This window comes from Phodopus roborovskii, unplaced genomic scaffold (genome assembly GCF_943737965.1).
Source record: "Phodopus roborovskii unplaced genomic scaffold, PHOROB, whole genome shotgun sequence".
Lineage (NCBI taxonomy): Eukaryota > Metazoa > Chordata > Mammalia > Rodentia > Cricetidae > Phodopus > Phodopus roborovskii.
In genome coordinates, this window is record NW_026126433.1 from 24018510 (window position 1) to 24036258 (window position 17749).

Sequence of the window (17749 nt, forward strand, 5' to 3'; positions counted from 1 at the left end):
ATGCTTACACTGACCAAAGAACTACTTAGAAATGTTTTAAAAACCCAACAAAATTACTTGGAAGACTACAGCTTCAATTTTGGCTATAGGAATGATAGCAAGGGTTGCACTGAGCCAAACACATAAACTAAGAAGGAGCATTTTGGATGCTGCAATAGTACCTAGAACAGCATGCACAAAAGGATGGATTGCACAGAAGGGGAGGAACAGAAAGACATAGCTTATAGGCCAGGGGATTATCTGCACAAAGCCAGAGAGGGCATGTCAGGTGGAGTAGCAGCTTTCTTTTACATATAAATGTATCTGGGCTTGGGGCACAGCACAGAAGCAGAACATTTGCCTAGCAGGCACCAGGCATGAGCCTCTGCATTTGATTATCAGAGCCAAACAAAAGAAGAAAAAAGAAAAGGTGTCCAATAGTGGGGGCGTTGTTCATATCGAATTTAAAATACTCCTTGTCTAGGAGAGGTTCTACCCAGTGCATGGCTTAAGCAGAGTTGGTGTTTTGGTTGTGCCAAACATGTCATGACCCATCCTAGGTGCAAAAGGAAGTCTTGTTTTAGACAGGAACGATGAACTTGGTTCTGAGCAAAAGGAGACAGTTTCAGTCGTGGAAACTTGTTGGGAAGGGACGAGGTCATCTTAATGTCTATCAGAGCTCATAAATGTTGAAAACATAAAATATAGGTTTCAGTTTTTCTAGTCTACCCTGAACCACTAAGCAAATCTTTTTTATTGTCAAAAGAAAGCTAGTAGCAGAAAAGCCAAATAAACAGAAAAAGAAAAGACCTTTATCATTACAGTGAGAATGATTTTCTCTTTTACCTTTTCTTTAACTAAACAAAATGATATCAGCATGCTGAACATGAACCAATATGTGAAACTTGGTAATTAATCTGAAATGAAGTTTTCAATGTCAAGTCAGACATGTCAGTATTTTACTGAAAATAAAAAATGCTGGGAACGCTATCATTACCTATCTCTAGTTTTTACGTTTGTAGTAGATGCTGGTCTTCCTTTTTAAAATTAAATCTTTCTACTTTCCAAGCAGTTTCTCCTTCCTCCTCTCCTCCCATCCCCTCCCTCTCACCTCCCCCCAACCCCCAGTCAACTCCTCCTCTGTTTCTGTTGAGGAAGGGACGAGCCTCCCATGGGTGTCAACAAAGCATGGCATGACAAGTTGTAGCAAGACTAAACACCTACCCTTCCATTAAGGCTGGGTAAGGCAATCAAGTATGAGGAATGGGTTCCCAAGAGCCAGGCAAGCGTTAGGGACAGCCCTGCTTCCATTGCTAGGAGTCCCACAAGTAGACCAAGCTACACGACTGTCACATATATGTAGAGGGCTTAGGTCGGCCCAATGCAGGCTCCCTGATTGTTGGTTCAGACTGTGAGTTCCTAGGAGCCAGGTTAGTTGCTTCTGTGGATTTTCTTGTGCTGTCCTTGACACTTCCATCTTTCAATGAGATAGAAGACTATGAACTTACTCTTTCATAGTTCCACTTTGATACTGGGTCTATTCTGAAATTCTTACAAATTTAAGGTAATTTCTACCTTGCATTAAATAGTGTAACCATAAGGCAGGATTTCAGGAAGAGATGTCCAGATGAAACACCCACAAAACAAAACAAAAACAAAAGAAAGCCACATAGTATCTCTCGTATGTGTATCTTTTCTTCAATTCTTTGTATTTAGCACAAGAAAGCTGGTAAAATACAAGTGAGATGAAAAGTAGAGGGGGAATATTGGGGGAAAATGACTCAAGCAGTTGGCATAGTGAGAGGAATGGGGAAATAAGGGGCCAGGAAAAGCCTTAACTAAAATGACGTCTACATGAAAAAGCTACTTGGGACCTCATGATCCTGTAGTGCAAGTGAAAAATCACGATAGTAGAACACATGGAGTATGCAGGAATGGGGGAGACTACTGGAAGCTAAAGGTTTGAGTGGGCATAGATGTAGGTGGCATAAAGGAGAGGTAGGGGTGGGTTAACTATAATTACAGATGTATGATGAAGCCTTAGGAAACTCCACTAGCATGCAAGCTAATTAAAAATATTTTTAAAAGGAGTTTGAACAGAAGTACCCCACGTTAATAAATAATGTTGCTCTCTAAAGACATCAGTTATTAAGTGAAAATCTCGGCGCCAGGCATGGGTTACCTCCATACAAGTTATTCCTCAGAGAATAACCAGAGGCAACAAAAATAAAACAGGCTATAGTCACTGTTCTTAGCACTTAGTTTGTCTACCATAACTAGATGGTAAGATCATACTTCTGGAGACGCCATACATTTGGTTGTAGGACACAGAGTAAGCCAGAAAACTCTCCCCTGGTTGGCTTTCATAGAACTGGAAGGTGCTATGCAGGCTTCTGGGGAATGAAGAATTCAAGGGTTTTACCCATTGCTGGACTCTTCCTGCTACAATACTGACCTTCCAGACAAGATGCAAACCCTACTGCAATGGTGGCAAGGCAGTTAAGGGGACGACCAACTACTCTTCCAATTGGGTTTGAGGTCTGCTCCTCAGGAGGGAATTTGTGCCTGAGACTATAAACATGGTCAAAACACAAAACTAGGGAAGTCGGAGAGGAGAACCTATTGATGTTGTCAAACTGCCTTCTAAATGCTTATGTTGTTATCAATAGACTTGTGCTGCTTCCAACCTTGCTCAGAGAAGCTTCTCACCACAGTGGGGAATTGTTAATGCAGAGAGGCATGGCTGCTTTAAGTGCTAAGAACAAGAGATTATGAGTGTTTAGTCAAAGATGGGACATCAATATCCCCATCCCTGCCCACTGTGTGGGAATATCATGGACGCAGGGGTGGGGTGGGGCAGAAGACTGTAGGGACCAGAGGATGGGGAGGAGTGCTGCGATGTATTGTCTTCTGGACATGACATGGATGTTGCACACATGAACAGAGCAGCTGTGGTTACCTATACGAGAACAGTATCAAGCCAGTTAAACTTTCCAGCATGGAATTGAGAGGGACTTAGCAGGTTCCACCCCTAGCTGAGGAATTATTGGCTGCTGGACAGGAGAGTTGTCTTTTTTTTTTTTTTTTTTTTTTTTTTTTAGATAAGAGTGGCTCCTGGTAGGTTCTCCATGTTCTCCCGTGTCCACACATATGATCAGCATTAATCAGACTCAGTGGGTTAGAAATAAATAAAAAATTATAATAGAGAACATGAAGTTGGGAGAGAGATGTGATGGGGCAGAGGACTGCGTGGAATTTCTTGGAGTGGGGAGTGAGGGGTAGGTATAATAAAGGTATACATGCATGAAGTTTTCAAAGAAGAAATCAAAATAAAACTTGACACACCCACCTAAGAGCATCCTATCTTCAAAAAGGGAGGGTGTCTAGAGAGACAGAGAGAGAGAGAGAGAGAGAAGGAGAGGTGGAGAGAGAGAGAGAGAGAAAGAGGAGAGAGAGCATGCTCCATCATTAAGTACTTAACTTGCATGCACAACAACCTGAGTTCTAGAATTCACATTGAAAAAAAGCCAGGCATGATGGTGCATGATTATACTTCAGCACTGGGATGTGGAAACAGTGGATTCCTGGAGCTCACTGGCAAGCAACACTAGCTCAACTGGCAAGCTCTAGGTCCCACCAAGAGACTTTGCCTCAAAAACAAAGTGGAGACATTATGATGAATGATATCTAACATGGACCTCCAGCTTCTATATGCATACACATGTGTCTCCAAACCAACATGTGCACTAGCACACATACACATCAAAAGAGGAGGTAAAATAATCAAAACTGAAACTCAAAAGACTGTCCTGTGATGTTTTAATTACAGTCCAATGTGTTCTGAATTAATTCTTTTTAGAATAGCATTTGTAAGTTATGTCAGATTTGTAAGTCTGATTCCGTACTCCATTCAGTACATGCAACATTTGAGATCAAGTTACTGTTACACTTCTACACAGTTCAACTGTATACTTTACTGTCAATGTAAATCCACAGGTGGCTAGAGAAACAACTTGAAGACTCTGAAGAGAGACAGAACTCTGGAATCCCAATCCCCATTATTATAGCCATCCCTATTATCTGTATGGTTTCCTATATACAGTCACACGTCATATAATGATGAAGACCCATTTATAGAAATGTTATCACCAGACAATTTTGTTGTTCAAACATCAGAGAGGGAGTTCCTATAAATCTGGATGGCATAGGTCAGTCACCTAATGTGGCTTGTTAAGGTACCCAAGATGCACGAGATGGATATCAATGTGGCAAGGCCACCCTTTCCTACTGCCAACTTCTATTTTGTTATATACAGAAGGAAAGCATTTAAAAATAGCTACAAGTAGTATAACAGGTATACCAATCACCATGTACTGTAACTGAATGTGCTCCCATATAACTGGCAGTAGAGTATGGTTTTTTTTTTTTAACAGCAGTATCTTCACAAACACACACAGGCAATGCTGTGCTCTGGCAGTATGGCTCCAACAGTACTGGGTGAGAGGAATTTTCAGCTCTGTAACAGGGTCAGGTGACCACCCTCGTCTGACTGGACGATGGTTAGGCCCTGTGTAGGTGTATACAGGTACTTCCAAGTGTATAATAAATAAAGTTCAATGTATGGATCTGGCACAGTAAGAGGTTAATGACAATGAATAATAGTTCTAACAATAGTCATGAGTTACTTAAGAGCTATGAATTATTATTTGACTTTTCCTTTAGTATTTCTGGACCACACTTGCCTGTGAGCAATTGAAAATGTAAGAAGGGAGGCTGAAGCCTAAGGGGAGCATTGTGTTAGGTGGGCAACTGTGGGAAAGTCACTCAAGCATTCTGAGCCTCACAAAAATGCAGACAATAGCCCTGTGTGTTATCTGTAACAGCACTCTGCTGGTGTGGTCTGGAGGCAAATAAATCATTGCCCAGAGGAGGGGAGTAATGTAAACAGAGATGAGATGTCTGAAAGACTCAGTGCAGGGTCAGGCGATGCAGGCACCTTTTGTAGGCAGTAGCCATCCTTAGCAGTCAGTAGCTTCTACCAGGTCTGACTCACTAGAATGAGCTGGAATAGCCTATGACTCTGGGGGTGTAACTCATTATTATTTTCATATACACTCTGTTTTTTTTTTTTACTTCCTGTCAAATCCTTTGCCAGAAGATTTAGAACATGGTGGTAAAAAGCATCTCCCAGCTTCTAATCTGAAATAATGTAGTTTATTACCTTATTTATTTTGCATTCTTACCTTTTCAATTTTTTCATCCAGCATTCGGAAGAATTCTTGTTGGCTTTCAGAGATGTGCATGCTGGAAAACAAAGAATAGTAAGTATATATTTCAATGCTTTCTTGAACCTCACCTTCTTAAGTAAGTGATGGCAAACCCTAAACTCTGGAGCAGACAGTTATTCACTGCAGAGTTTCCCACCAAAATACCCCAACACTACTTTAGAACAGATGTCATTGCACTGATCTTGCAAATATATTTCCAAAGTCTACTAGTGCTCATGACATAAGGAAAACAACTCCCACTCAGTGTCCAGGGGTTACTTATATTGATATTACTGGGTAAGGTCTGCTGATTTTTTTTTCTTCAAGAACATATTTGGGATTTTAAAACAACTAAGTAAGGACATGCAACACATGGCATCTTTAGCCCCATGTGTGACAGAGCAAAGTATTCTTGTTACATCAAAGCATGGATCTTACTGAACTTGTAGCACTGACATATGCTATGTATGGTTCCATGAATACTGGCTGAAGACACACAAGCAGAGGACAGAACAGTTGCCTGACATTGGCCCTGGTCAGTCTCTGCGCCTTTGGTAACTGTAATTCCACTGGGATAGGGGATAAGTTGAGAAGTGCCCTTGAGTCATCCTCATCGTATGGGCTGCTTGTCCCCTTCCATTTCACCTGCTCAGTTAGTTGCTATTGATGGGGTTAATATGTAAGAAGATGAAAAGAGCAGGGATCATAGATGGGAAAGCTGTGGCAAAATAGGCCTCAGTGCTAACCTGGTCCTAGCCTGATGATACATATTGATATTCCATGGAGGTGAAGGGCACTGGGTGAGAGAGACACAAACTACATTGGTTGCAGTGGTGGAAGGCAGGTCTAGAATGGTTTCTTTAAGCTGAGTGTGGGTAGAAGCCCACCTACATGCCATTAGCATGACACATGACACTCCTCACCCCTTAGAGGCCACTGGAGGGCACACGTGTCCTGAAACCCTTCCATCTTTCCATGATCTGGATTCCCATGAGCTCTCCTCTAGGTCTAAGGCCACAACTTAAAATCTGTGAGCACATGCCATCAGCTATGAAACAAAAACAACGTAAACAGTGACACCACTAATCAGTTCACAGTTGACAAAGCACTTTCACACATAGCATGCAGTCTTGCCATCCTTTATGAAACCACTCCAACAGGGAAATGTTCTACTTGGGGTTTGGACCCTCTTTCGTATGCAGATTTGAAAGTCAGGGCAAGAGTCTGGGATGAAGTGAACAAAGCAAACAGCCTTCTTTCTGCAAAAAGCCAGTGTGAGCGCTGAGCTTTCCCAGCTCCCTCCTGGCTCCACCCGTTTAAACATCAAAGTGTTTTGTTTATCTGAGCTGCTCTGTAGGCAGACCCTCTCTTTTAATAGAGAGCTCACTATAACCATCCACTAATGTTCCCTTGCTGACTAGAGGCCATCTGGTAGTCTTAAATCACCACACCCTCCTGCAATACTGTAACACTCAGGGCCATGAGCATGGACAGCGCTGGCTGGCTGTCCACAAACCTGCAGCCCCCATGTGCTTTAGTTCTGCATCTCATCTTGACACCGCTCTTGTGGCAGTGGTGCTGGTCCTCCCTCTGCTATGTTCCCGGATGTTACTTTCCTGCAGGCTTTAGATCAGCACAGTCAAGCTTTTTCAGCGGTGTCTGCAGGGAGGGTGAGGCTCTGAGGCTTCCTCAGGGTGCATAGCATGAGCCGCCTGGCACCCATACTGGCCGAATGGACACACTTTGGTTCCTCTTGTTCTTGGCCAGGCTCTGAACTGTTGTAGGTTCCAGGTATCAAAGACTTTAAAATAGATGTGTATCTTTATATAGATAACATAAAAGACACATGTCTGTGTTGCCTCCTTAAGAATGTTCAAAAGACTCCGTGAAGACAGCAGTTCTTAGGCTTTGGTGTTCATGGTGCAAACTGCTGGTTGCAGTTGTTAGCAATGTTACTTTGCATTCAAGAGCAAGGCAACACACATTTGCTAATTAACTAATGGAGTGCTATTTAAATTCATGTGACTCTTGACCCCCCTCACAGAGGCAGTGTGGGTCAGGTGCCTGGCCTCAGACTCCTCATCACACATAAGCAAGCCTCCACTGCTAACCATCTACAGATGTCGACTTCCATTGACATCTTCAGTGAAAACAGCCATGCCTGGTTAGCAGCCACACATACGCACAGAGGACAAGGGAGGGCATCTGCAAGTGTGGCTGCCATCTTTGTGGTCACAATGAACTTACTATGGGTTCTGTATCAGGAACTTGAGACTGAAGGTGACGGCCACTGGCCTAAGAATGTGTGTGGAGACACAAGGACAAAAACCTCAGCACTTTTAGTTTGCACTGTCCGATGTTAGGGGGCTGCTCCCTGTCTGTCTTTACATACCAGGCAAGTTCACTCTTGAAATCCAGTATGCTTTCTGCTGTAGGTGGGACTGAGTGAATAAGAAAGGGGCTTGTTACTATCAAAGCCAAGGTGTGGCAACATAAGCATCTTCAGATGAATGCTTCTGTCAGAGGCACACTTCTCCAGAGGAGCAAATGCTCCCTCCAGGTCCTAGTTAGCTGTCTATCACCTCCTTTAGTGAGGTAAGAAAGAGGAGGGCTTACCCTCTCTTCCATGGGCTCATTCCAGAGGGAAGAAAGAAATCTGATCAACACAGAACCTGATGAAACAAACACTTAGCTGGATACACATGGATGCTACCCTTTATCACATGGGAAATCCTACCAACATAGCAGCATTACTACCAGCATTTAAGAGGACAAATTGCCCTGTGAGGACCAGTCCCTGTCTGGGTACCAACTCTGTTTTCAGCATCTTCTTTTCCTAATGCACAACTGGATGACTGTGAGTTGGGTAGAGAAGGGGAAAAGCCACTCACTTTCTTATCTTTCCACTCTACATACTAGAAAGGGACACAAGTTTATACAGCATGATATGTGGGGCTAACATTCGCTAGACCTAAACTTTAACTAAAAGCTACATAGTGGTGCCTGCTTTAACTAACAAAGCTCAGTGGATACTGGAGTGGGCACAGCAAAGTTCTGTAAGAACTTGCACCCTCAGAGGCTTTGCTTTCTACTGAAGTTGCTACTCAGTTGCATATGCAAAGCAATCCAATGAAGAAATGATGGGCAAAATGGGCTTAAGAACTAAAGGCATTCTGCTTTCATTTCTAGGGACATACAAAATTTCCAAGTATGGAAAACTTCAGCTACAAAAATGTAAGGCGGTAATATGGTTTGGATCTGATAATGACTTCCCAAAGGTAATGCTGTCAAGGCTTAGTATCCAGCAAGGTTCAGAGGAAGATGTTCTGGGGGTGGAGCAACTAGATTATTGAGCTCATCATTGATGAATTCACTGACAGTTACAGCTTAATGGGTTACTGAGAGGTGGTGGGAACCTTAGAATGTGGGGCTTTTGGCTGGGGGGGATGCAGGCCAGTGGGGGCAGGCTCTTGAAGGTTGCATTTTGTCTCTGGCCCTTTACATATTCATGTTATCCCTGACTCTGTCTTTCCTTGTATCCACTTTCCTGGCTGCCATGGGGTAAACTGCTTTGCTGTATCATAGGCTCCTGGACATGATGTATTTTCCTTCATCAGAGGCCAAGACACAGCAGAGCAAGTGACTACTAGCCAAAATGAAGGCGTTGTCATAGCAATCCAAATCTGATTTTTTTCTTTCTTTCAACTTGACACAACCTAGAATTATTTGAAAAGAGGGAACCGCCATTGAGAAAATGCTGTAGGTAAGCCTGTGGGACATTTTCTTAATTAGTGATTGATGTGGGAGGGTCCAGCCTATTGCAGGGGTGTCATCCCTGGGCAGGTGGTCCTGGATGGCATGGGAAAGCAGGCTGAGTAAGCCAGTAAACAACACTCCTCCATGCTTCTGCTTCCAGGCTCCTGCTTTGAGTTCCTACTTTGACTTCCCTCAATGACGAGCTATGAGCAGTAAGGTGAAATAAGCTTTCTTTCCCAAGCTGATTTTGGTTGTGCTGTTTTATCACAGCAATAGAAACCTAACTAAGGCAGGAGGCAAGACCTTACATTGCCTCTTTGCCCAACTTACCAACACTGAGGTTTTCAAAAGCTTTGGGTCTTCATTTTCCTACAGAGCTTCCCAGCATATATGCTTTTCCTGTTAATCTGTAATCTGGATGTATAGCCTAGCCCCTTGAAAGGGAATGGCTAGGAGAGGACAGTGCTTGTGAAAAATTTTATTAGCTTTTGTTTCTGCAAAAATGGAATTGATAGGAGCCTCTTCCTCATGGGAAAGTAAATAAGGCAAGAAGAAAATAAACTGAGGCGGCATTTACAGTACGACACCTTATGTCTAACATAAGTAAACAAACAGGAGTGGCCATTCTCGATAACAAAAAACAAACAAAAAAAGCTCAATCAAAAAAAATACATTAAAAATTAACCCCAAATTTAGCATACTTCTTGTTTTCCTCAGGCAAAGCTTGGTCTTCCTCAACACCTGCTCACCCAAAATGCTCACCTACTGGGTTGGGTTCCTCTTAATCTTACCCTACTCAGTTTTTTTTTTTTTTTTTCTTCTTCTTCATGATCATCAGCCATTTCCAACTGAACTTTGGGGCACAAAATTCATTCTAATCTTTCTGGCATCCTCCCAGTGGTAGTTCATAAATAGCTACTTTTATTTGTTTAATTATTTGGTTTGAAATTAAAAAACAAAACAAAACAATATAAGCAGCTGTGAAATTCAAACCAAAACTAATTACTACAAGCTATAGCTGACCCAAGGTTAGTTCCCAGCTGTATGTCCCTCTGCTCCAGGGAAACCATCCCTTGCCTTTTATCTTGCAGTATCTCTGAATGTGCTAAAATAACCAGTTCTCTATTTTGGTTGTAGTTTTAAAACTTATAGAGTGCCGCATGCTCTGTGTAGCAAATGTAGGATAATATCATATTATTGGGGTTCACGCAGTGCTGTGCACTGCTGCAGAGCACTTGGCTAAACTGCTGACCAATTGTCATTGTGTAAACATGCTGCATTTGATTTCCACAGCCCCAGTTAAGGGCATTTATCTTTTTTTTCCCCCTCACTCTCAATGCATTCTAAGTACACAAGATTCTGTGTGCAACTTACAGCTCTCTCTTTCTCTCTCTCTCCTCTCTCTCTCTCTCGCACACACACACACACACACACACACACACACACACACACACACACACACACTGCTATGTGGGAGATGCTATTTTTAAAGTAAGCATAGAAGTCCATTTAATATGAATCTCTAAAAGCTGTATTCAGTCTCTCCCTGCAGATGGAGTAGCTTCCAGGTGTCAAGGTTAAAGTGTTCTTTCTAGCATAGTGGTTCTCAACCTTCCTAATGCTGAGACCCTTTAACACATTTCCTCATGTTATGGTGACTCCCAACCAGAAAATTATTTTTGTTGCTACTTTAAACTACTGTTATGAGTCATAATGCAATATCTGTGTTTTCCAATGGTCTTAGGTGACCCCTGTGAAAGGGACATGTGACCCCCTAAGAGGTTGCAACCCACAGATTGAGAACTACTGCTCCAGCAGGATTGAGCAGTATCCACCCATACAGTGATCCCCTAAAACTCAGTTTTTAAAAGATCACCCCATTTCAGGGTTCTTTCATGGAAAGGTGATTGACTGTGGTCTGCAAAGATGGACACAGTGCACAGCAGTGATGCATCAGACAGGCTGTCTGGCGTGGGCCTGGTGACCAGCAGTGGGAACCTGAGTGGGAAACAATAAGCTGTACCATCACTCTGACACAGTCAACTTTAAGTGGATTTACTTATCTATTTTTAATTAAAAATTAATTTAACTTTATTTCATGTGCATTGGTGTGAAGGTATCAGATCTCCTGGAACCAGAGTTACAGACAATTGTGAGCTGCCATGTGAGTGGTGGGAATTGAACCTAGGTCCTCTGGAAGAGCAGCCAGTGCTCTTAACCACTAAGCCATTTCTCTAGCCCCTTGAATAGATTTATAAGTGATCATTCATCTTTGAATGAATACATATCTATCCGTCCGTCCGTCCATCCATCCATCCATCCATCCATCCATCCATCCATCCATCCATCCATCCGGGATTTGTTAGAATGGTTTATAGGCTGTGGTTCAGCTAATCCAACCTTGGCTGCCTATGAACAGAAAGTCCAAGAATCCCATAGTTGTTCAATCCACAAGGCTGGATGTCTCAGCTGGTCTTCAGTATACATTGGAATCGAAAAAGTAGGGTCTAATGCCAGTGAAGGAATTGGACTTGTAGCTGGGGGAGAGCAAACAGGCAGAGAGCAAAAGCTTCCTCCTTCTATGCCCATTATATAGGCTCTCAGCAGACAATGTAACCCAGACTCAAAGATCCAGATTAGAAGTGGATCTTCCCACTTCAAATGGTTTGATTGTGAAAAAATCCCTCACTGGTGTGTCCAGTCATTTGAACTTTAGTTAATTTTAGGTGTAGTCACATTGACAACCAAGAATAGCTTTCACAATGATCATGAAGCAGGTTGTTTTCCGGGAAGGCCTAGCAATGACAGGCTTCTACTGCTAATGATCTTGATGTGACAGAATAGAGAGAAGGGGATATACATCAAATATGCTTGCATCCCTGGGAATTTACTTGGTCTTAATCAGAGTACTAAAGATTAACAGCCTCTCTTAAGAAATATAATGGTAGTCTCATATTAAACCATGAGTCAATTTTTTTAATGCATTGTTTTATTTACTTCTTCTTTTAGGACATCATCTTGCTGAGTAGTCTTGGTTTACCTGGAACTCACTAAGGATGTGTGGCAATCCTCCTGCCTCTGTCTCCTAAGTGCTAGGATGGTGCTCATGCACCACCACGCTCAGGACAGTAGCTATTTTAGTAAGATGATTAATGAGTTTGTTCATCTGTTGGAAGCCATGATAATATCTTCAAGTATCTATGCTTGTAAGTAAGGAGATGTACTAGGTACAACATATGATTTCAAGTTAATGATCTCTTAAAATTACATATTATAAGCAACAATCATGTAAATGTCACTCAGATCAGGGGCCTCTGAGTCTGACTGTGTCTCACCCAGTCAAGAACCATTTTCAACTTAATGCTTTTTTTATATTTTGGCTTGTCTTTGTTATTTTGCCCTATACTTATACACAAAACATTGCTTATCTATGTCTTTGAATTTAAAGGAAACATTTTGCTATTTACTGTTGAGAATGCCCTGCCCGATGTGTGTAACATGTATCTTCCTCAACTCTATTCACTGACTGACATGTAGCATTCCCATCAGAAGAATACACCACAGCATTATTAATCCATTATATTACTGATGGGCACTTGGTTTTACTTCTAAAAGCTTATCTAAACTGCTGGAGATTCCAAAATGTCTCCCAGCACAAATGTGATATGTTTCTCAAGGGTATATGCCTGCCCCTGGAGGTGCTGGAGGGTAAAGTTTGCCTAGCTTCATCTTTACTAGATTGGAAAACTGACCATTATTGCTCCAACCCCAAGTTGCACCTGCTGTGTAACCCACCAGCAAGGGTTAAAGTGGATTTGGCCAACTTTTGTGTTGTCAGACTTAGACATTTTCGAGAATCTGATAGAATGAAATAACATCTTTTTTCAAACAGACCAGCCACTCAGGTTTTCTCTTCAGTCAATGGCTATTCATGTCTTAGCCTAGTCTCTGCAATTTTATTTGTAGAACTATTTCCTAGTTCCTGGAAAATCCACTCTATCAGTTGTATGTCATCCTTTGCCTTGCAACCTCTGCTGTCTTACATTAGATTATAATAAAGGTATATTTATAATTTTAGTTATATTCTAACGAAGATATATTCACAATTTTAATGCAGCTATTAATCAGCAACTTTCGTTAAGATTTGTATTATTTTATATCTTAATTAAGATCTCCTCATGTGAGAGCTATAAAGCTATCCCTCTTATTTACTTATTTTACTAACTGGCCTGAAACTGTCAGCTTTGATAGACACTGAGGATGTTTTGAGAGTATGTTTTATTTACTGTCTCAATTACTAAAGCTCTGTAATAAATCTTGAATACCTGGTAGGCAAAAATGGAGTGTTAAGGATAATACAAGGAAAACAGAAGGCAGACTTACTTTGCTCTGGGTTGATGGACCAATCCAGGGATTTCTTTGTTAGTTTTAAGCCTTGTATTCGAGCTGGCACTTTTTTCCTGAAACACAAGCACATATGTAAAAGACAAGATGAGAACCCGTGATTATATAATAAAAGTATTTTCTTCATGATCTTTTTGATGTGCCGGAGTCCCTCTCCCGAAGCTGGATGGGTCACAAAGACAAAGGTCCTTGCAAAGATGTTACGCAATACAGGTAGAACCTGCCAGACATTGGAACAAGCATTACTGTAATGAAAAGAGTTGGCTTTATAACAGGTACCACTGTGTTTAGAAAACAGCACGCAGCTAGTATGAGAATGGACAAAAGGTTCCAGTGTCAGAAAGAGGGAATGGGACAACTGCAGGCACTGTCTACCTGTCCAGGTGAACTGGCTGTAGTGTAGATGCTAAAACATGGAATGTGAATAAAGCCCTAGCTGGGACAAGGATAAGGCCATGACTACAAATGACCAACAGTTTCATTTCACAATAAATTTTGGAACTAGATTCTACTGGATTAAAAAAAAAGTCTTTGGCTTTCAGCTTGACAAGATTTTGTATTTCCAGGATAGCAGCCACACAGGAAAGAAATATTCAGGTATTAAAGTGCTGGCGCATCAGTAAGTGTACTTTCTTAGACTCCCATCCCGCTTTTCAGAAACATAACAAAGTGCTTTATTTGCAGCCTGGAAAACAGACCCTTAAAGACCCTTAAAATGGAAGGAAGGGTCATCCTAAGGCTCATTAATAGGGGGCTACTTATCCTTAAAGAACTTGAATTGTGGCCAAAATTGAAGAGACCATGATTTAAGAGTTAAATAACACAGTGGACTGGCTTACCAGCTTCCCTACATGCAGACTAGCCTGGATGACATGAAACAGATGGACCCCAAATGGACTCTTTTGTGTCCCTGCCTCTCTGAAGAGAGCTGACACCATTTGAGTCAGTGAAATTCAATCAACTTTTATATGCTCTGGCTGGTTGTTATTTACCATCAAACACGAGTGGGTCTGCATAATCTTAGCACTCTAAAAATATGGTAATTTCATGTTCTAGGAAAAGAAAACAATTACCATTTTCCTACAGGCCACCTTACCTTCTTTATATTAAAATAATGTATTCATGGGCATTTAAGAAGTATAAAACAAGGCTGGTGAGGTGGCTCAGTGAGTGAAAGTGCTCATTACACAACCCTGATGACTTGAGTTCCACCCCCAGAACCCATGGTGCAAGGAGAGGACTAATTCCAGAAGCTCTCTCTGCATGCATTCTGTGTCAGATAAAATGAAATAAGTTTAATAAGAAGTATGGGATATATAATCTTTGCTCTGTGGGTAGATAGGGAAGGGCAGATAGTTACTGGATCTTTCACCAAGAAGGTGGGAGAATTAGCAGACTACTGCACCAGCTCCAGTGGCCCAGGCTCAATGTTCACTGCTTCCCTTGGGGTTGTGGCAAGGACCTCGAGTGTCATGCAGGGCGTTCTGCAATCATGCAGGGTGTTCTGCACAGAGCAGCAGAGCACACCAACAGGGACAGCAAAACTACTGGCCTCTCTCTACATCTTGGAGAAGAAAAACAGTTGTAGGGAAGCATCCAGGCAGGGTGGAAAACACAGATTTTTCCCAAGTTGGTCACTGTCTCCTTGAAGCTGTATGTTTTCTTAAACACCGAGAGTGGGAAAGGATGAGGTGCCACTCCTCTCTGGTTACATAATCTCCCAAATTCCTAGAGCTCAAATGATACATCATAATCTTCAACATCATAGAGGCAAGGAAACTGAAATGTCACAGAACTGTAACATATTTATATTCTTATTAAACTACCCTGAATAATTATATTACCTCTTCAAATCTTCACTAAAAAACCTACTATACATACTTGTTAAGAACAAACTCCCAAATGGCAGAGGTTCAATGGCAAAACTTTCTAGTATGCACTTATGTCTTTAGTTTACAAATTACTATTCATCAAGACCAACAGTAACAACTTATTAAGTAAGACAGTGTTCTAGTTAATATATATTTGTATACATCAACTAATTTTCACACCTACAGCATCTCAGTTAGGTATTACTTTATTACCTTTTCTTTCTTTCTTGAGACAGTGTTGGTTTTGAAGTCTCAAGCCTTATTCCTCAGCTTTATCGTGCTGAGATTACAGTATACACCATCATGCCTCGTCACTTATTTCCCCTTTTACAGGTGAGCAAGTTGAGGCATTGAGAGATGAAGAATTTTAACTGAGGTTATACAAGTAATGAGTGGTGATATTAGGGTTTATTTCAGGTAGCCTAACTCCAGAGTTCACACTGTTAGTTACTAGGCCACAGTTCTCAAACATTTAGAACCCAACACTTGTATTCATCTTCTTCAAAAATTGACACTACACTCACATTATTTAAAAGAATGCACTTGTTGAAATCTCCACCTATACCACCAGAAATATCTTGACTGTTGTCAAGTTCATAATGGTAGATACAAAGCTTTCAAACATTACAGTTTTTGGTTAAGGTTTGAATTTTATCACTGGCAAACCCAAAAACAAACTGCTGCCAATTATTTACCTTGAACAATCCTTCTTCATTAATTTTTGAGGAAATATGCACCCAATTCCCAGGCTTGAGCATCCAGGATCTTTGTTTTAAGGAGTTACACCATCCATTTAAAGACTGCTAATTCTGCTAACAATTCCACCAACTGTGGAAATGCTTCTCTTCACAAAGACACCACCCTTGGGAAGGCAAAGGAAATGCTTTATGTACATCTCCTACTGCAATGCTAGGCTGTCAAGATATGCCTCCAAGCACAAGATGTAATGAAATTTATTTTATATTGCTTCATTGAGGGCATCCTTAAGTGAAAATGGAAATTAGTGTTCTACTATGGGGTGGCCAATATACACTGACTTCTGTAATCATTACTTTCTGTTGCTATGATGAAATATTGTAAGCTTGGTAATTTGTTACAAAAAGAAAACTGGCTTATTTAGCTCAATTTGGGGAGTAAAAGTCCAAGATCAGGTAGTCTCATCTATTTCCTCCTGGTGAGAGCAACTTCCTGGGGAACTCAAGGACTGAACAGACAACTTTTGACCACAGTTCCGGTCTCTAACACAGAAAAAAAGCTTACTGCACTGATCCTGGTGCACACGATGTAAATAAAATTAACAGCCTCATGGGGTAAATTCACATTCCATAAAACTTTCCTAGTATAATTGTACTTGAGTATACCAATTACCACAATCCAGTTTTAACACTTCCATTATCTCCCCTCTCCCCCCCACCCAAAGTCTCCTTAAAACCATTTGTAGATAATCAGATTGTAGATCCCGACAAACATTCATAGCTCAGTTGCGTCTACATACCTACATTTTTCTAGATTCATATAAACATAATCACACAATGTGTAGCTTTATGTTTCAGCATTTTTCACTAAGTATATTTTTGAGATTTCCTCACATGCAGCGTGTGCCAGAACTTCATTTATATTAATTTAAAAATAACATTCCAGTGCATGACTATAACATGTTTTGCTCACCCAGCCATCACTTAACAGACAGTTTAGATTGTTTTCAGTTTGTGACTATTATGAAGAATGATGCCATCAACTTTCACATATGAGCTTTTGTGTACAAATACATCTTAATTTCTCTTGGCGGAGATTTCCGGAGTGCAATCGTTGGGCTATATAGTAAGCTTTGTTTCCCCACTGAAAACATGAACATACTCTTTTATAAAGTGGTTGCGCGATTGTACACTCCCATCTGCAATGATGGGTCCAGGTTTTCTACACTCCACCATCAACGCTTGGCAGTGTCTTAATTACTGCTATGTCAGTGGCCTTGCAGTGTCATCTTACTGGGAACTTTATTATTGAATTTTGACATTTAAGGATTTGTTCTTATTTTTTGCTATGTATCCCCCAGGATACTTTGTCCCTTGCTATATACAGAGAACTGGTACATTTACTGGCTGCATACATTTATCAAAGAAAGCCAGATGTAGATTTATTTATAAACATTATTAACTTGTATTTCAGGATTTGTTTGTGGGGTGATAAGAGATTGAAATAATTTGCCTTTAGTTGTTGCTGTTATTGGTTTTCAAGACAGGATTTCTCTGTATTGTTTTGGAGCCTGTTCTGGAACTAGCTCTGGTAGATCAGGCTGGCCTCCTAAGTGCTGGGATTAAAGGGGTATGCTACCAATGCCTGGCTTGATTTGCCTTTCTTTAAAGAGGGGATGGGACAGGAAACAAAGAGGGCTGGAAGAGGTTGGAGGGAGTGGGGGAGACCCAAGGTTGCAGCTGGATGGGTCACTGACTGGGGGTTGAGAGCCATGAG

At 41.2% G+C, this 17749-nt stretch overlaps 1 protein-coding gene across 1 annotated transcript in view; it reads right to left on the reverse strand.

Annotated features, from left to right (window-relative positions):
• The window catches only part of CUNH1orf21 (chromosome unknown C1orf21 homolog), a 102522-nt gene that overhangs the window by 14610 nt on the left and 70163 nt on the right, over positions 1 to 17749 (reverse strand). Inside the window, exons 3-4 of the mRNA XM_051185966.1 lie at positions 13386 to 13462; positions 5223 to 5283 (exon numbers count right to left, since the gene is read on the reverse strand). Coding sequence (XP_051041923.1) covers positions 5223 to 5283; positions 13386 to 13462 — 138 coding nt within the window. The remainder of the gene's footprint in view (positions 1 to 5222; positions 5284 to 13385; positions 13463 to 17749) is intronic.